The following is a 20,427-nucleotide window of genomic DNA, read 5'->3' on the forward strand; positions in this document are numbered from 1 at the left end:
TTCCTTGTGAAGGTCTCCACCTATCAATTCCCCAGCCCTCCTCTATGCATGTGGCTCCGTCTCTGCTGGACACACGACGTGACTGTCACATCCCACCCCCAGAGCGGTGCAGGGGTTCAGCCCCAAAGGAAGCCAGACGTTGCAGAAAGACAACATTTATTGAGAATCATCTGTATGCAGCCCTCATCTGTGCGTGTGCAGCTGTGTGGGGACGGTGAGGTTCTCGGTCAGCGATGTAGTCAGATGGCTTTGGCCAGCCCCACGAGGTTGTTGACCCTGTCAAAGACGCTGTAATACTCTCGGATGAAAACATCCCCCAGGATCCAATGGCGGGAACGACTGTCAGCCTGGAAGCCACTGGTGCAGAAGCCCTCGTCCTGGGAAAGGGAAGGGGGACATGAAGCTGGTTCCAACCCCAGTTGCTGTGTCTTTCCCTACCCCACCCCCTCAGTCACCCTTTCATCTATTATTTCCTTTCACCCTTGAAATCACCTTCGGAGGTAAGCAAACAAGTATCAGATTTACCTGCTCAGCAAATGAAGAAATTTATATTCAGAACTAAAGTGACTGAATCCAAGATCATCTAGTGGGTCCCCTCCCCTCTCACTTGTCCTCCCCAACCCCCCACCCTCCTGCTTTCAGCACCTACGGCCCTGATGACCTCCCTCCAGAGCAGGCCTGGGGATCCCAGGCCTTGACTGTTTGGGGTGCTGAGGATTAGGTTAAAGCTGAAGCCAGAAGGGCAGTAGGGACAAAGTTTGGATGCCCACAAACCCCAGGCTACTAAGAAAAATCCTGAACAAAGCCCAAGGCCCCAGGGCTTAGAAGCCAGCACAGTGGATGCAGAGTCCTACGAGCGGTCCCCACCCTCCCTTGGGCCCTGGGGCCTGTCCTTCTGGTTTGCCCTACTGCTCCCAGGATGAGGTTGCCCCCAGGACAGCCTCATCCTACTCCGTAGGGCCGGGTGGTCTAAATGTACAACCTGTTCTGTCCATCTAGGCCTTGCCTCTTATCACCAACATGCCGAGTTGCCAAGAGAGAGGAGGAGAGCTTGGTGAAGCCAGGCTCCTCTCTGGAGATGCATACCTGGTTGGTATAGGCGGAGGGGGTCAGTGGGTACATTTTGCCATTTATCTCAAAGACCACAGTGGGCATGCCGCTCAGGCTGTCGCAGTCGATGTCAAACTAAAGAACAGAGGGAGGGAAGTCCTCTTAGAAGGGCTATGGGTGCGATCTGACTGCCAGAGGAAGTCCCAGGCAGGACCCCTTGCTCTACACTGGAGCCGAGCAGAGGGGAGGATCTGCTACTCAGAGGACCCCAGGGAAGTTCTTGGATCTCAAGGGAGTCGCACTGATGGGAACCACCTGTCATCCAGCCCAGGGACAGACACCAGCTGGACACAAGGATGGAGACAAGGAGGGGTTGGCCTCGATGTTTCCCTCCAAGCCCAGCCAGAGCTCCCAAGGACACTGGGAGCACTTAGCTGACAGGGAGAAAGCAGGGAGACTCATTGGTGGAGGGCAGAGTAAAGTTCAGAGAGTCAGGGATGTGTGACCCTCTCTGGGGACAGAAGGTCAGACTGCTGTCATTGTGTGAGACATGGGAGCCCCAACGCCAAGTGGCCAAAGTTAGAAGAGCCAGGTCATCGTGAAGGCTTCTCACCCCCTGCAGGGGAACAGGCCCCTCACCATTTCCCTTTGTCATTGCTTCCATGTGCAAAGGGGGTTCCCTCTTCAGAGGTTCTGGGGAGGTGGGGATAAGGGTCTGGCCTCACCTCGCCATACCGGTTCTGGGTGGCTCCAATGGCCTCCTGGATGTTGAGGATGTCGCTGCTGGGCCCGACCAGCAGGGAGGTGCCTGTGTCCAGGATGGCCTGACAGCCACCCTCGCAGGCCACAACCATACCGTTGATGGTGACACTGCAGAGGGGAGACAGGGTGGCCTTGCAGCGTGTCCAGCATCCAGCCCTCCCTCCTTGAACCCCTTCTTGGCCTCCCCTGCCAGGGACCTTGGCAGGAAGGAAGTCCAGCCATCTCAGGTCCTTTTCTTTGGGCTCCTTCCTGGAGCCCCCATAACTTCCTGAACTCAGAGAAAAAAAAACCAAAATCATTTTCTCCCAACTCAGCAGTGGCTAAATGGAGGTCACTTGACCTTCTCTGGTACAGAAGGGTCAATGAAACAACAAAGTTACATGCACTAAGGGAGAGGGTAGGAGGAGCACTGCATGCTTTGCCCAAAGATCTGGTTTCCAGTTTTCTCCTGCCATGTCCTTGCTACAAGTTCCCCAACCTTTCTGCACTCAGGCTTCTCATCTGCAAAATGGGTCCATTAGCACCTCTTCCTTGACTTCCCCAGGGGATGGTCACAAGGTTCAAACTCGATGTTAGTAAATTACAAAATGAAGATAGTCATGGCACCACTCCACAGGATTTCGGTGAGGAGCAAATGAAGCAGTCACATTCTCACCCAGCACAATGCCTGGCAGGGAGTAGCGCTGGATAAGCACAGTGACCACGTTAAGCAGCTTCAGTCGTGACTGACTCTTTACAACTCTTTGGACCGTAGCCCACCATGCTCCTCTGGCTATGGGATTCTCAGGCAAGAGTACTGGAGTGAGTTGTCATTTCCTTCTCCAGGGGATCTTTCCAACCCAGAGATAGAACCCACGTCTCTTATGTCTCCTGCAGAGGCAGGTGGATTGTTTACCACTAGCGCCACTTGGGAAGCCCCAGATAAGGCATCCCTGGTAGCTCTGCTGGTAAAGAATCCACCTGAAATGCAGGAGACTCCAGTTTGATTCCTCAGTCTGGAAGATCCCCTGGAGAAGGGATAGACTACCCACTCCAGTAGTCTTGGGCTTCCCTGGTGGCTCAGATGGTAAAGAATCCACCTGCAATGCGGGAAACCTGGATTCAGCCCCTGGGTTGGGAAGATCCCCTGGAGCAGAGCATGCAACCCAGTCCAGTATTCTTGCCTGGAGAATTCCATGGACAGAGGAGCCTGGCGGGGGACCATGGGGTCGCAAAGAGTTGGGACACGACTGAGCGACTAAGCACAGCACAGCACAATCTTATCAATAAAGTGTAAGTGAATGGTCAGCAATCTCACTATCAAGGACCCTTGGCCTTGGAGCATCTGATTCAGACTCAGATGTGACGAGCAGCTGGGCTGAGCCCTGGATCCTCACGGCCCCACTCTTGGAGTCGGCCTCTAGCAAGGCCATGGCTGCCTCTCACCCACCTGTCCACAGTGAACTGCCAGTACTTCTGCACAGTCACGGGTACCCAGTGCAGGGATCCTGTGTAGTAGGATGGGTCAATGGCCCCCAGCGTGAGCATGCTCTCCTGGCCACTCCTGAAACCGAGGAAAGGCATGTTATTGCACCCTGACACTGTGGCTTTGAGAAGAGGTATCCCAGCCCCACAGGGCAGAGGCGATTCAGACCCCTCCCCACTCTTCTCCCACCCCTAACCCCCACCTCCACCCCAGAGACTTCAGATGAGCTCTCCCAGCTCTTCTCCCAGCTACTCCAGACTCTTCTCTAATATCTCCTGCATACTGAAAGGAGAAGCCTGAACTCCCTCAGAGCCTGCTAGAAGCATCTGAAAATCTCAATGACATCAGTAAATGATTACTGAGGCCTATCACTTTGCAAGAAAAAAAGAGGTTAAAATCCCCTATACAGAGATAGAGTAAAGCTTCTTTTTTTTAAATGACAGAAATGAAGGTCAAACTCCGGCCCAGTGGACCCTGGCTGCATCCACGACCATGTTGGGGCCTTTAGACAGAGGGTTAGATGTGCCTGGAAACAAGGAGAGGTGTGCTTAGATGCTGGTGTCCTTGAGTTGCAGTGTCCCCGAGAGGTAGACCCTCCTCATTCAATGGTCCCTGCCAGGCCGTGGAAGTCTGGCCCAGGCTGGGTGCAGCTCCTACCTGTCCATGTAAACCGAGAACACGTCTTGGGCCACCAAGTGCCTGTTCATCATGTTGTCAAACACAGGCACCGAGTACTCTGAGGCGAGCGAGGGGTAGGCCATCCCCAGGATCCCATCGAACTCGGCATAGGTGAAGACATCGCCAGGCTCCTGGGTGCTCAGGCCTACTGTCTGCTGGACATCCACAATGTCGGAGACCTGCAAGAGAGGCAGAGTGACCTCCACCAGCGGGCCCTGCAGCCAGAGGACCCAGAGGGGGCTCAGAACAAGCCCGTCTTCGCCAGCCCGCCTTTCCCTCAATGGGCAGTGTAGTTATGTGAGCTTAAGAGAGGAAAGCTTCCTTTTTCAGCTCTGTGCTGTGGTTTTGAGGGAATTGGTCTGACGAGCCAGGGGGCTGATTGGCAGGGGAAGAGAGGGTACAGGTCGGGGTAGAGAGAGCAGTGCTCATGATGCAGAAATTGAGGATGAGCTGAAAGAACGGGGTGAAACAAGGGCTGCTCAAAGGGCCCTCTGCCGGCCTGCAGCCCTTCCATTGGCTGCACCCGGGGCACCTCGCAGGGAAGCACTTGGGGGAGCAGCAGGATGGATAGAAAGAACGTGCACGCAGTGTGCGTCTAAAAGACCTTCCTGTACATCCTTGCTTTGCCATGTGCTGGGTGACCTTGGACAAGTTCTTCTCTGAGCCTTCGGGCTCACAGCAAAAAAGACTTCAGCCAGACCCCAGGAAGAGCAAGGTGATGAACACCAAGGGATACTGCTTGATTTTAATTTTAGATGGTGGGTGAGGATGGAAGGAAAGATGCTAACATGTATTGGGTACTTACTACATGCTGGCCATTGAATCAAGTACTTCAGAAGGCAAAGAGGGCCGAGAGCAAAAGGAACCCTTGTCCAGAGGGCACACATGCCTTCTGACTTGAAAGGAGGCGCTGCTCTATGATTTATAAAGTGAAGTCAAATCCAGAAAAGCAGAGACATGGGTCTGACAGTGCCCACCATCACCAGCTGTGTGACTTCAAGCAAGTTATCAGTTCATCTGATCCTCGGGTCCCTCATCTGAACAATGGGGGTGAGACTAGCTTCCTCAGAGGGTTGTTGAAAGAACTAAATTTAAGATGAGATCACAGTGACTATGGCAAGGTCAAGTGAAAAAGGGGTTGGGAAGATGGAAACTGGACCCAGAGAAGCCTCTCGGGTGGGAGCTGACATGGGAAGGAAAAGGGGAAGGGAGGGAGGAACACCCCGCAGCTGCTGCTGGCTAAGCGCCCTCTCAGAGTCCTCTCCCAGGGGGGCCACCCACAGAGGCAGGACACAGAGAGCCCCTGGCACCAGCCGTGGCACAGCCCGGAGCCAGGGTGTCTGGGTGGGGCAGTGGCTGGTGGGGAGGGGAAGGCGAGGACTGGCTGGTCCCAAGCTCCACTCACAGTGACGGTGTCGTAGCCCAGGATGCCCTGCATGCTGCCCGTGCCATAGCGGATAGACAGGGGCTTGCCCAGGTTCTGGAAGGTGGACGACTTTCTCGGGTCGAAGCGCTGGTGGTGTTCTAAAACACAGGCTCAGGGTTAGTGGGACCCAGAGCATCTTCTCTCCACTTGACTGCTAACAGGGGCTATACCAGCTCTCATAAGAATACGGTCTCAATATTAACCATTCTCTCTATTGAAAATAAGCAGCCAGTTCTGTCTGGATCCCGCAAAGCTCAGTCAAGAAAATTATTCTTTGCTGCTCAATCCACCTCTCTGACCCCCAGTGCTACCTTCATAACTTCCAAACAAAAAGAAAAAAAGAAAGCCATCTCTATGGTTTCCAGAGACTAGCATACACCAGCTTTGTAATTTCCAACAAGTCTCTTTGCTTCTCTCAACCTTGGTTTCCTCACCTGATGAATAAGGATAAAAAGAGCGCCAATTTCCCAAGATGGTTGGAGAAATAAATTATTTACATATATTTAATGTTTTCTCAGTGCCTCACACTTTATTCTCAAAATCGACTCGCATGTCGTGGCCTTATTTTATAGAAAGAAAAACTCAGCACCCAGGAGGGTAAGGTGTCTGCCTTGACTCCTAACAGAGCCGAAAATATAAAACAAAGTTCCCCCATTTCTAACTGGTGCTTTATACATCAGATCTGTGATTTGCACATCTACCCAGTCTGCGGCCAGTGGGAGGGTTGAGCAAGAAGATAGGACACAACCAGGAGTCTGGGAATGTCCAAGCCAGCTCTCCCCACAACACGCAGACACATCCCACCCCAAGCCTGGCCACCCTGACCACGACTGGCAGAGCGGAGGGGTGGGCAGGGCGGGGGTATCACTCACTGCAGGCGTTGCTCTTGCAGTAGATAGAGGGCACCCAGAAGTCGGAGGAGCCGGTGTCAAACAGCACGGTGAACTCCTGGGGTGGGGTCCCGAGGTAGATCTTCCCAAAGTACTGACTCTGAGGACAGACAGCAGCGGGTCAGGCTGGGAGCACCGTGTGAGGGATTGGGGAGCGTTGATGCCCAGCCCAGAGCCTGTTCGGCTCTGTAGGCTCTGTGATTTCTGCCGCAAATCCTGCAACCCCTGCTGGAATCGCCCCCAGAGCAGACACTAGAGCAAAATGTAAACCCTGCCTGGTAGGGAGCCTGGGCCACCAGCAAGGGACAGGGCCACAGAGGTGAGACACCATCTAGGTACAGACCCCAGACCCAAGGTGCCCCAGCCACACCTCCTTCCAGCTCTCTCTGGGTGTCAAAACTGGGGCTCAGGTGGGGGTGGGGATGACCTAGATAAGGAAACGAGGGCACAGAAGAGAAAAAGGGTGGGTTGTTTACTGAGTGACAGATGGGAGAGACAAGCTCCAGAAAGGAAGAGGGCGTAGGGGGCGCTCCTGACAGTGGGCACCAACTGCCCCCTCCCTGCCCAATCAACCTAAGACGTGGGTTCCCTGGACCTGGAAGAGTCAGGTGTGAGGCTGGATCTGGGAGCAGACCATGTGTCCCCAAGGGATGCTCTCTGCAGGCAGGTCATCTGGGCTCAGACCCTTGAAGGTGGGAGGACGGGTTTTGCAGGGCCTGCTGGTTCCTGAGAGCTACTGAGGGGTGGGAGACGGCCTCACACACCCCCACAGGGCTCCCTGATTCCTGACAGAGGGAAAGGGGGGCAGGGTGTCCATCACGCTGTGCGGGGATCACTCCTGGGAGGCTGGCAGAACCACTCACATCCAGGTAGTTGGTCAGGGGCACGCTGGCCACCTCCCCGAGGCCGTAGTACTTGCTGCTGACGCCATACTGCTGTTTCTGCAGGAAGTCCTCCAGAAGCCCACGCTCCTTCAGCGCCTTCCTCAGGGGCTTGCCTTTGTACAGAGGGATCCTGAGGCGAGGGGAAGAATAAGTGATGAGGGGGGCATCTCCCCAGGGCCGCCCAGCCTCAGAGGAGCACAGAGCCGCTCCATAAGTTACTTCTCCATTTTTGTACCATTACCTAAAGTAAAAGTCGTGTTCTACATTAGCCCATGCTGGCCATTACCAGCTGCAATGCACTCTGATATTTCCAACTGCTTTCTCTTTTTTAATGCTGGTGGAGACTCAGTCAATGTATTTTATAAGCCACTAATCGGCTTCCCTGGTGACTGGGCTTCCATGGTGGCTCAGACAGTAAAGAATCTGCCTGTAATGCAGGAGACCCAGATTTGATCCCTGGGTCAGGAAGATCGTCTGGAGAAGGAAATGGCAACTCACTTCAGTATTCTTGCCTGGAGAATTCTACGGACAGAGGAGCCCGACGAGCTACAGTCCGTGGGGCCACAAAGAGAGACGTGACTGAGCAACTAACACACACGATGGGTTTGCAGCTCTGCGGTTTGAAAGAAACTCAGCATATTCTCGTTCGGTCTCCAATCCTTGCTGTGGGCCTACTATGTGCAGGTACAGTATGGGGTACCAGGGACACATGAAAAATGTTCAGTCTCTACCCTCCAGGAGCATATTGTGTGGGGGAGAAAATGGTGTCCCCCACACTCTGGAAAAAGCTATGACTATGCTCCCACCCTTGGCCAACCCTGTTCTCGGCTCTCTGGGCATGGGTGGAATTTCTTCAAAAGGGTTCAGCACAGAGCATGGTCCCCAGTGAATATTGTTAGAGTTCAGATGATAGATGATGGAGGCAGATCAGCAGGAAGAGAATCAAGAAGGAAAACAGCAGAAGCTGGTTGCAGACTCAGTCTCGGGCAGCTGGTGGCTGGTCAAGGCCCTCTGAGCTTCACCTTCTGTGCAAAATGGATTATTTCTTCCTTTCCAGCCACCCTCGGGCACTGCTGTGGACAAACTGAGTGACTTAACCTCTCCAGCTCTTAGTTTCCTCTCCTGCAGAGTGGAAGACTAGAGCGTGATGATTCCCAATGTCACCCAGCTCTGAGTCACGAGGTCCTCCTCCTTGGGGCTGTTTTAAGGACAACTGGAGCCTACACGTGTGAAAGAGCTTTGAGAGTAATAAAAGGGCAGCATGTTTAAGACTCATAAAGAAAATGGGTTTTCTCACGTTGTTCATGTCTCAAATGGATCCCATATGGAATGCCTCGTATATCAATAACGGTTTCTCCTCTGGTGCCTCCCGCCCCCAGCCCTCATGTGTGACTTCGGCTGGGACCTGATCTATTAATAGAAATGAAAGGTTCTCCAGACGTTGCTCAGCCTTTGTCTCTGATGACAGAAAAGGACTTCAGCCTGAAAGGAAGGAGGCTGGGCTGAGCCCCTGGGAGCAAGCCCACGGCTGTCCTTTCCCATGTCTCCATGTCCTTCTGCTTGTTACAGCTCTGGTCCCCGGTCAGTGCAGGATTCACAGTTGAGTGTCTGATGACTCTCATGGTAGTAGCTGCGACTCTGCTGATCTGTCCTGTCTCAGCATAGGACCCAGAGAGCCACCCTCAAGGCAAGCGAGGCTCAAAGGCAGTCTACCGCCCCATGCTAAGAACCAGGAATGCAGCCCTAAACTTTTGCAGCTCCAACCACCATGGAAATCTCCACCCCACTTTTGCCTCCAGATGCCGTGCTGAGCCAGCCAGGTGCCTGGCACTTGAAAGAACTCCACTTTTAAGACCACCAACAGCAGCCCCCACTGGTGAAAGGCACCGGACCCCTTTTTAGGGACCCTACTTCCCAGGGATGGATTCAGGTTTCCCTGGGCTCGGGCCTCGACAGAGCTCGAACCTGGGAACCAGAGGTAGTGTGGTTTCATGGCAAGAGTGCCAGTCCAGGGGACTTCCCTGGTGGCGCAGTGGTTAAGAATCCAAGCTTCCGCTGCAGGGGGCACAGGTTCGATCCCTGGCTAGGGCACTAAGATCTCAGATGCTGCACAGTGTAGCCAAAAAAAAAAGTACCGGTCTACCTAGGACCAAGTCTTGGCTCCTTCATATCTAACCACAAGGCCTTGGACAGCTCAAGGACCCTCCCTGAACAGCAGTTTCCTCACCTGTGAAATGCAAAAAATATTATCTACCTAATCCCTTAGGCTTAGTGAGAGTATAGGTAAAGCCCTAGTTAAGTGTCTGGCATCTAGTAGCAAGCACTCAATAAATACCAGTTATAATTTTGGGAGGAGAACTTGGAAACTTCACCCACAAAGGATGTGGCGCAGCAGGGAACTCTAACAGATGCACACATAACTCCTACAATGTGCCAGGCACTCTTCAGAGCATTTTATAAATACTAACTCATATACCCCTTATGAGAGCTTCCCTGGCTCATTGGGTAAAGAATCTGCCTGCCAATGCAGGAGACTCGGGTTTGATTCCTGGGTAGAGAAGATCCCCTGGAGAAGTGAATGGCAACCCACTCCAATTTTTGCCTGGAGAATCCCATGGACAGAGGAGCCTGGTGGGCTACAGTCCATGGGATCACAAAGAGTTGGACATGACTTAGCGACTAAACAGCAACAACTTACCCCTCGGGACAACCCTATGAGATGGATACTTCTGTCATCCTAAATTTACAAGTTTACGTTATGTTCATGATGAAGCTGAGGATCAGGCAGTTTGACTCCAGAAGCTGTGTGCTTAATTGCCACACAGCCCATCTGATCCCCTGTTCTTGTTCACCACACCCTGAAGAATAGGGGAATGCTTTAGAGAAAAAGGCCCCAACATAAAAGGCAAAATTGTCTGGTAACGATTATCCCGGGAACCTGCAGCATTTCCTCGAGGTCTCCCAAGGGCAACCAATGGCTGGAAGACGAGGGAGACCCACCCAGATCAGATGCAAGTGATGCCCATCCCCTCCTCTGGGGCCTGACACTCACCTGGTGATCTCGGCGCCCTGGGAGAGAGCGAAGACAGCAAGTAGCACCACGAGACACCTCATCTTGGATCTGGGTCCGGCCACCGCTGCAGCCAGGGCCCACTCCCACAGCTTTTATAGAGGGTGCGGGGTTCCCTCTGGCTGGGAGCCCAAGCGGCAGAGATAGCCCCTAAATTCGGGCCACTCCACAAACACATTAAGATAGCACCCAGACTACACAACACCCACTCTGATAAGGGCCATGGGTTCCACCACCCTGGGGACTTCAAAGTTGAAGGGTACGCATGCCTGATCTTCAGGCCTCCCTGACCTGATTTCCCCTTTCAAACAGGACTTCTTGAGCTAACACAGGTGGGGCCAAGCCAAAGCCGTATCTCATGTCCCACCTTGTGGTCAGTAAAGAGGCCTGTCCTCAGTGGGCCCCTTCCAGCCCTCGATGCCTCCCTTTCCTGGGCCTGACTTCACAGGGGTCCCAGCCTGCCCTGTCCAGGGGTCTCCCAGCCCAGGTTTCCAGAAGCCACTCAGTCCACTCCCCAAGGATGCTTGTTGAGTCTGTCACCTCCATCTAAGAGAGATGCAGGGGCTTCCTTGGTTGTCTACTGGTTAAGTCTCTATGCTTCCAGTGTGGGGCGAGGCGGGTGGGAGGCGCAGATTCGATCCCTGGTCAGGGATCCAAAGATCCTGCATCCTGCATGCTGCGTGGCATGGTCAAAAAAATAAAAATTAAAAAAATTTTAAAGCTCCAAACAATGAGAGATGCAGGTCCAAGACCCCAGCTCCCCACAAGGCTGTGGCCACTGGTTCCATGTTAGAAGGATGTTGGGAGGGGAGGGGTAGATGCCAGATCCCATGAGTCACTGGGAGGCCTGGGGAAGGCAGGCGGAGAGGGCAGATGTGTGCCACACACAGAGGAAAAGGAGGAAGCTACGACATGATGGTCAGGTCTGGGGGATGGGTTAGGTGTCTGAGCCACACACAGAGGACGCGAAAGAGTCTCTTGGGGCACACATGCTGGGGCTTGTGACTAGCAGAGGGTCCCAAGGTCCAGGCCAGACATGCTCTCAGGCCTGGAACCTGGGAGAGAATCAGGGCTAAAGGGAAAACAAAGACACAGCCTCAAAAGTGGAGATCACATCCCAGGTGTGAAGGGAGACTATGAACTGGAAGATCAGGTTCAAGTCAGGTTAAGGCAGGGGCTTTAGGACCATGGATGTGAGGAAGACTGAGGTGCCAGCTGCCCACACTCTGCAGGACAGAGGTCTACACAGTGAGGAGGGCCTGATGGGGTGGAGGAGGTGGGGCATGGACCTGGAGCAGAGAGGGCAGGCTGGGCAATAGAGAGGTGGACCCTGGACACAGGGAGGTGGGATGGTGGGGGACTCTGAGAGGGACAGATCCAGGAGTTTATGTATTTGATGTGCAAAGGCCTCAGGAGGCCAGTCGACAGGGGACCTGAGTGTTTTATGATAGGCCTTAGGAAGACAAACAGGGAAAGATTGAAAGCAAGAGAAGCGGGCAACAGAAAATGAGATGGTTGGGAGGCATCATCAACTCAATGGACATGAGTTTGAGCAAACTCTGGGAGAAGGTGAAGGACAGGGAAGCCTGGTGTGCTGTAGTCCTTGGGGTCGCAAAGAGTCGGACACGACTTAGCAACTGAACAACAAACAACGGGAGGGCAGGCATACCCCATCCTGGCCATGGCAATACTCCACCCCCATGTCCTTTCCCAGCAGACCAGGACGTTACTGATTCTCAGGCCCCAGGAAGCAGCCATGGGCACATTCAATATTCCAAAAACACCCTAACAGCATCATCGCAGCACCCTCCCTTTCCAAAAGCCAGGGAAGTAGAGAGAAAATAACACCACCAAATGGTACAGCTCGTTCCTTGTTTCCCTCCCTGAGGAGGCTGTCCTGCCAGGCCAGGGCCTGCATGTCCTCTCTCAGTGGCCCTGCATCCAATCAATGCTTCCCCCCAAACATTAACACCCAGGATGACCCTTGGTGGGCTTCCCTGATGGCTCAGATGGTGAAGAATCCGCCTGCAATGCGGGAGAGCTGGGTTCGATCCCTGGGTTGGGAAGATCCCCTGGAGGGGTAATGGCAACTCACTCCAGTATTCTTGCCTGGAGAATCCCATGGACAGAGGAGCCCGTGGGGTCGCAAAGAGTCAGACCCGGCTGAGCGACTAAGCCCAGCACAGCATTGACACGGTGGATGCTCGGTAAATTCGTGGATGAGCAAAGGAATGGGCAACTGATCTTGCCGCCACTCTTAAGGAATAAACAGATGGTCGAAACTTTATTATGTCCTCAGATGAGGAGATGGAGGCTCAGAGAGGTTAGAGTTCTTGCCCATAAGGAAGAAGAGCTTAAACACAAAATAAGTCCTGTCACAAGACTCCTGGTCTGATGTGCTACAGTATATCACAGGGCCTAACAAGTTATGGGGGCAAGGCAGGGGGGGGGGGGGGGGTCATGAGTTTACAGTGTCAAGTCTGGGGCAGCACTGCTTCAAGCTCACTGCTCCCAACTTCTGGACATCCCTTGGGACAGTCATACGTATGAGCAGTGGGCCCATCTGTAGCATCTGGGACTGGGACCTGTGGGTGTCAGCACAAGAGGCAGGAGTGTGGTACCCCACTCCCCCAACATCTCCCCGCCCCCCATCTCGCCACCGGCCAGCTCCACGTTGCCAGTGGCCCAGCATGACCCAGCAGCAAACACTCCTGGACAATGAGCCTTGAAACTTAGGCTCAGCCCCCTCTCCCTCTGGAAGGTGACCCTCAAAGCCAAGAACCAAAGCACTGGCTTCTCCGTGTTTATTCACGAGATTGGGATCATTCTAACAGCATTCAAGTGCACATTATCAGGAAGGCTGCCTCAGACTGCACAGGATGTTAGGACTGCTAATCCCCGGGAAGCAGGCCAAACACTTCAAAAAGCTTTTTGAAAAGCCACGATAAGATTTCATCACTGGTTACCCAGAGCCAGGTGGGGACAACTCCCCTTGGTCTAGATTCCTTGTGTCGGAGAACTGACCCACAAAAGTGGCTCAGACAAACTCAGGGCCCAGGGACAGCCTCTCCAGGGTACCCAGCATTGTGACCTCCACTCAGACATGAGCAGCAACAAGGTCAAACATGCACACTTCCCTGAGCATCTCCTGTGAGCTCACACTGAATGGGGGGCTTGTTTCATCGCCACCTCCAGGGAGCCCACAGTCAAGTGGGGGAAAGATTGGTTCTGTTGGTGACCCTGCTGTGATCCAAAGAACCAGACACCTCCTCTACCAGCGCCGGTTTGCAAGGGGTGCATGGTTTCTGGAAAGTATGTGTGGGACAGTCCTGGGCTTGAACCCTGGCCACGTGTTGGTGTGACCTTGACTGAATCCCTTTACTTCTCAATGCCTCGGTATCTTCTTGTAGAGTAAAGACAGTGACAATGAGAGGGTCAGGCGAGGGTCAAAGATAAGAGAGTCTAGTGCTGCTGTTCCTTAGGCTTCCTACAAACCAGAGACATAAACGACTGAGGTTGTGTGACCATGAACATTTCAGTCTTTCTCCAGGCTCAATTCTTCGTTTGTGAAATGTGGGATTCACAAGTTCACAGAGCTGGTCTGAATCTCTGCTGTGTCCAGAACAGCAGTTCTTTTTTCTGCTCTAGGAATCAATTGAATTTCTGCACTGCGCCCCCAGCCCTCCAGACCGAGGAGTCAATTCACCTTAGCCGTTTTTGCAGCACCCCGCAGGTGTGCTTTGATGCACATGACTCTCCAGCTGGTCAAGTTTGCAAGGGGTAGGGGGTGCGTGGTGGTCTTCCTTTGTCCCTACCTGGGTTCCTGTTACCTCCATGTCCCACCTGAGCCAACCCAGTCTTCTGGAAGTTGCCTCGGTCATATTCCCCCAGACTAACCACATGGCCCTCCACCCTGAACTTGCCTTCTCCCTGAACCACCACCAAGAAGCAGGATCTGGGTCCCCACGGCTCAGAATCTGCCTGAGTCCCCTGCCTCTGCTTCTACATCCTCTGAGGAGCCCCAGGTTCTTCCAGGGCTTCAGGAGAAACGTCCTGACCTGGAAACTCTGCCAGTCCCTTCTGCTTTCTGCCCTGCCCACATCTTCCCTGAGGCAAATAGAAGCAGAGCTGGCTTTTCCTTTCCTGAGGAAAAGAGAAAGGAGAAAATGAGAGGATTTTTTTTTTAAAAAATAATAGATCAGTACCTCAAAATATGATTCTTGGGGGCACATCCTCTCAGTTTGACCACATGACCCTCCCAGCACCAAAACCCTATAGTTCAGCAAAGATGACCACATTACATCCACACTCAACAAGCCTCGGGTTGAAGAAGATGGGAGGGGTCCAGGGGTCTTTAATGCAGGACAGAGGAACTGCAGCGGCTCACGCGAGAGAGATCTCAGAAGACCGGAAACCTGGAAAACACATTGGAAAATATTGCTCGCACATGTGGAAGTCCCCACCCTTCTCCCCTCCTGACCACAAAGGGATCCCTGTGAGTGAATACTGGTCAGTCCTCCAGTCTTGGTCAGCAGAAATCTGGGGGAGACCAGCTCCCAGCCTCCAAACCCATACCTCTGTTTGCTCTGCATCAAGCAACCTGAACCGTGGGAATGTCTGCCCAACACATCACAGAATTGCTGGGTCCTCTCACGAGAACACTGGGGCTGGGGACCTGGCCCCCTACACACAGGAGAGCACATTGTGAGTTATGGGAAAATGCAACGGGAAAGCCCGTTCCAGCTTCCTGAATAGAATGGCAAAGAGGGAGGGGTAAAAGTGACCTCCCCCAACTCCAAAGCAGGACTCAGGGTCCCCAGCAAACCAAGTCTCTGGATCACTGGGTCGTGCATCTTAATCAAGATCATGTTTTGCTTTATAAACACAATTTTAAGGAATCACCAAATAGTTGGGAAAGAGGATTTGGTCAAAATTAAGTAATAGTTTTGTATTGATGTCAATTTCTGGCTTCAATACTTGATTTTTTTACGAGTCGTTTAGTTGTAGGAATTCTTTGCATATTCTGGATGTTAACCCCTTATTAGATATGTGGTTTACAAATATTTTCTCCCATTCAGTGGATTGAAGTTTCACTCTGTTGACGTGTCCTTTGATATACGAATGTTTTTTGTTTGTTTCACTGTAATCTAATTTATGTTTCTTTGCTTGTGCTTTTGGCATCAGATCCAAGAAATCATTGCCAAATCCAATGTCATGAAGCTTTTTGAAGTTGAAGTTTTGGATCGAGTTCTCCACCCCAACTATTTAGTGATTCTTTAAAACTATATTTATAGTGCAAACATTCATGATCTCAAGATGCATGACAGAGAGATTCTGTTTTGTTGTCCTGTAGGGGCTCGTGTTCTCCATGGCCACCTTCTTCGTCCCCTTTTAGCCCTGGTGAAAGTGGGGGAACAGTGGGGAGGGGCCTGATTTCTACCAGAGAATCTTCTCATCCCTTTCTTCTTCTCTTCCCTCCAGTTTTCCTCCTCTTTTCAACTCCCTACTTGGAAAGCAACCCCACATGGGATTTAGGAGCAACCTGCCAGCCCTTCTTCCCCAAACCACAGCTCAATGGCTTTCCCCGGAGCGGGGCTCTGGGTGCTGAGTAGGTGCTCCATTGCTCTTTGGTTTCTGACCTCTTCCTCCTGAATGTGCTGGATGTCAAATTTATGACTATGGAATGTATTTGAAGAGGTCTTTGGATTGTCTCAGTCTTTAAAATCTTTTTATTTAGAAATAATTTAGAAATAAGTTGTACGGAAATAGTACAAAGAATTCCTGATACCCTCGCTCAGATATCAAAAATGTTGAAATTTGACCACACCTGCTTTATTTTCTCTTATATGGTGTACTTAGAGAGGTCAGATTCATAGAGACAGAAAGCAGAATGGTGGTTGTCAGGGCCTGGGGGGAGGAGGGAAATGGGGAGTAATTGTTTAATGGGTATAGATTTTTCAGTTTTGCACGATGAAAATAGGTCTGGAGATGGATGGTAATGATGGCTGCACAGAATGCAAATGTACTTAATGCCACTGAACTGTACACTTAAAATGATTAGCATGCTAAATTTATGGTATGTGCTTCTTGGTGTTTAATCACTAAGTCGTGTTCAACTTTTTTGTGACCCCATGGACTATAGTCGGCCACGCACCTCTGTTCATGGGATTTCCCAGGAAGGAGTACTTCAGTGGGTTGCCATTTCCCCTCTAGGGGATCTTCCCCACCCAGGGAAGGGATTGAACACGAGTATCCTGCATTGGCAGGGGGATTCTTTACCGCTGAGCCACCAGGGAAGCCCCTTAGTGGACAGTAGGCATTAAAAAAACATACACCCTTATTATTAATATTTTCTCCTCTCTTCTAATCACCACCAAAAACATACAGACTGGATATCTTTACCCATATTTTACAAATGAGAAAAATGAAGCTTAACAAATTTGTCTCTTACCCAGCTCCCAATCAGAATATGATACTGCCAGGATTTCAATCCAGGACCAATTTGACTCCAAAACCCGTGATTTTCCATTCCACCCTGCTTGGGTCTCATTTAATGGATGAGAAACCTGAGGATTATTGACACTGAGCACTAGGAGAAAGCTCAGATGCCCACAGGGGCCAGGCAGGTAATGCAGAAATCATCTGCCAGAGGTTCTACCAAAGAACCTTCGCTTTAACTAAATTATGGGTGAAGCAAGTAATACAATATGTGCCTGTATGGTACTGGAGATTGTGTTTCCAATTCTAATTTTTAAAAAGTAAATATCAAAAAATAGAAAAACACAGTTAATTTAATTGCCTTCCAAAAATTTTAAGCATAATGCAGCCAGCACTGTGTAGATCAAACAAATTATTTTCAGATCAGATGTAAACCCCAGTCACCCGGTGGCCACCCTGAGGACGGTGTGGCGGAGACCTCGACACGGGTGTGGTGAGTTCAGATGCGTCTAAACAACCCTCTACAGCTGAATAACACACCTTCCAGTTAGTGCCAATGTGGGAACCCAATTTCAGGATGCCAGGATTCATCATTTCCTAAGAGGTATAAGAAATGTGGGGGCTTCCCACATTCTCAAATGGTAGAGAATCTGCCTGCAATGCAGGAGACCCAAGTTCGATCCCTGGGTCTGGAAGACTCCCTGGAGAAGGAAGTGGCAACCCACTCCAGTATTCTTGCCTGAGAAATCTCATGGACAGAGGAGCCTGGCGGGTTTCAGCCCATGGGGTCGCAAAGAATCAGACATGACTGAGGAGCTAACTCTTCCACTTTAACACTTTCATAGGAAATGTGGGTTTTAGGGAAATATACTGAATTTTAAATACAGGTAACTCTTCATTTTTACCCTGTGCAGACAAAATAAGACGGGTCTGCAGGCAAGCCCACATCATCGGCCTCCAGTGAGGCTCCTCACTCTTGGGCAGAGCCCAGACTCAAAAGAAATCTCTGACTCCTAGGCTGCGATGGAACCAACCTGTGGTTTCTCCAGCCCAGAACTGGAGCGGGAGGCACAGAGGAGAAAGGATGGGCTGAGTGAAGGCAGCGCAGGATGCCCAAGACTGACAGAATCCGCCTGAAGAGGCAGGTCTACAGACAATCTGACCTCATGGCTCACTTTTTCTTCCCTCAGTCAGATCTTTGCCTGAAGCTACACCAGAAGACCTGTGGCAGCCCGTCATCAAGGGGAGGACTGCATGACAGCCAGCCTCACTAATTAAAGGGGATTTTTTTCCTCCGAGATGAATGTGTGTTAAAAATATCAAATATTAATCACTGGCAACATTAATTTATAATAATGCTTGTCTCCCTTTCAGCTTCCAAACCGACATCTGGCATGACTGCTTTGAAACTGACACCCACTCCATTGCGGGAATTATAAATAGCCTGGGTTAAAATCTTCACCTTGAACCAAATAGGCTGACTCCATGCGGTGGTTTATGGAACAAAGGGGGCTGCCTCAGGCACTAAAGTCCTGGGTGGATCTATTTGGGATGGTCTTTAAAACATTAAAAAAAAAAATTGAAAAGACACTAACGGTGTCCCTGGGAGGGAGGGTTCTAGAGTGGCTCTGACTGGCTTCCTCCCTGTGAGGTGGAGGAGGTCAGCCTCCCTCCCACCTAGCCCATTTCATGATGGGTGAGGAAGGACGGGGTTTCATCCTCCCCTAAGTTCACCGTCCTTGGTGACTGATTAGTGCAGACACCATCCTTTATAGAAGGGACACAAAACCCGCCTTCTATGGGCAGAAGACCAAGTCCTCTCTCGGACTGCAGAGCGCCGTCACAGCAGAGCTCACTGGGCCCGGGGTTCGCACCGTCGCATTCCGGCTCCACGACAACCCTGGAAGGGAAATCCCAGTGGGAACGCCATTTCACTGAGGAGGAAGCTGAGGTTAAAGAAGCTGTTTCCCTGAGGTCCCCCAGGCAGCTGGCGGTGGGCAGAGTCAAGATCACCCCAAGAAGAGGGGGCCCCTGGGGTCTCCTTGCTTAATACCTTTCCAACATTTTTCCTGTGGCTAAAACCCCAGCTTCCCAAGGGTCCCCTTTCCAGGAACTGGGATCCAGCATCTCTGCGATGGAACACAGGACTCTGGGTACCTAATGAACAAGCCCCACCATGGTCCACCACCAGGGAGGGTCGGGGCCACATTGCTCTGGGGTCTACCTCACAACAAACTGGCGGGATGGCCAGAGTCGCTGTCCGCCTGTAGCAGAGGTGCAAACAGACTCTGAGAGCTGCCTCACCCCTAGCGGAGCTGAGCGGAGAATCTGAGCCTTGGGTCCCAGTGTCACCAGGAGCGGCAGGACCATCAGACAGAAGGGCAGAGGGAGGACAGAGCATGCGTGGAGGGGAGAAGGTGGGGGGTGGGGAGGGCAGCATCTGGGAAGGAAGGTGGGAGATGCTAGGGGCAGCACAGGACCCCATTTCTGATCATCCCAAGCTCCCCAGGGGCTCAGGGCATCTCTGGGGCAACCAGCGAAGCCCTTCCTGGCCCACGGACTTTGCCACTCCCTTGGGTCTCCCCTGGTCCAGGGCTCCTAGGAGAGAGCAGGTTGTCCAGGGCCGTGGTGGCCGTAGGTGGCCTTGCCCAGGATCAGAAGTGCCCACAGGCCCTAATGGAAGGAAGGAGCAAACACCTGGAGAACAGACCGCGGACAGCACTCCTTAGTTACCGCACAGCTGCCCTTGCCAGTGAGGACCCGGGGGCAGAGACTCCACAGGGAGACCGGCTGGGGCTCAGCGCCCCGCTGGGACCAAATCCTCCCAAGAGCATAATTCCGTCTGAGCCCCAAAACAGTTATCGCTTTGCCTCTCCCAGGGCCTCACTGAGCCCCTTCTCATTGTTCCTCCCTGGAAGCTAGCGAGGTCAGGTACAGCAGTCCTCACAGTGAGCTCTCAGAGGTGTGTCCCCTCCCCACATCTGGGAGTGAGCTGTGGGCTGCCTCGGCCCATGGGGCTCCTTGCAAAGCTCTCCATCCCCAGCAGGCTGCTGGGGCAGGACAACCCCGAGCCGGGGAGCCTAGGCCCCATTTTCTGCTGCCCCGTCTCCCAAACATCCCCTGCTGACACGGAGCATCCCGTTTGGCGGCTGAGGTCCAGGTTTCCACAGCTGGGCCCCAGATGGGGGCCTGGAAACATATGTAGGACACGTGTTTGCCTCTAGGCTGGGCCTCGGGGCAGCCAGAGCCACCTCCTCACCTGCAGGGCTTCCCAGCCTCCAGGTGGGGCCCCAGCTGTCCGCCTTCAAGTGAGCGGAAATTATAGCCCCATGGGGGGCCTCCCCTCTCTCCTCATGGTTGCCCCCTCCTCGTGTTCCTCTTCCCCCTTGCTTTCACTTCAGTGACTGAGGTTTCCCCAGGGACAGTTGCACAAACTTTGAAACCTAATTTTGGATGGATGCAGCCCCCATCACATTCTCCCTGCCTTCCCGCCTGTCCTGCTCACCATTGTTTTAATATTAAGGCCATGCTCTAGCTTGACTGGAGCTTTTCCTAATGGAAACTAATCTCGGTCCCTTGGGGGAAAAGTGGAACTTTCATTATATGTTTTATTTCCTCCAAAGGTTGGGGAGACAGACAGGGTAAGGCAGAGTTTCTTGGGAAAGGAGGTGCAGGGACCACCAGCATCGGTTTCAGCTGAAGGGGGGCTTGTTGTAGGCCCCACTGAATCTGAGTCTCTGGAGGTAACCCAGGAAACAACATTT

The 20,427-nt window shown here is 52.3% G+C and overlaps 1 protein-coding gene across 1 annotated transcript; it reads right to left on the minus strand.

Annotated features, from left to right (window-relative positions):
• Positions 1–239: 239 nt before the first annotated feature.
• On the minus strand, positions 240–10,269 carry LOC136162931 (chymosin). The gene is made up of 9 exons (XM_065927369.1): positions 10,208–10,269; positions 7,135–7,285; positions 6,254–6,371; positions 5,361–5,479; positions 3,935–4,134; positions 3,242–3,355; positions 1,776–1,920; positions 1,087–1,185; positions 240–377 (listed from the first exon to the last, which is right to left on the minus strand). The coding sequence occupies exons 1-9, from the start codon at positions 10,267–10,269 to the stop codon at positions 240–242; spliced, it is 1,146 nt and encodes a 381-aa protein (XP_065783441.1).
• Between the last annotated feature and the right edge of the window lie 10,158 nt (positions 10,270–20,427).

The sequence above is a fragment of the Muntiacus reevesi genome, chromosome 1 (assembly GCF_963930625.1).
Source record: "Muntiacus reevesi chromosome 1, mMunRee1.1, whole genome shotgun sequence".
Lineage (NCBI taxonomy): Eukaryota > Metazoa > Chordata > Mammalia > Artiodactyla > Cervidae > Muntiacus > Muntiacus reevesi.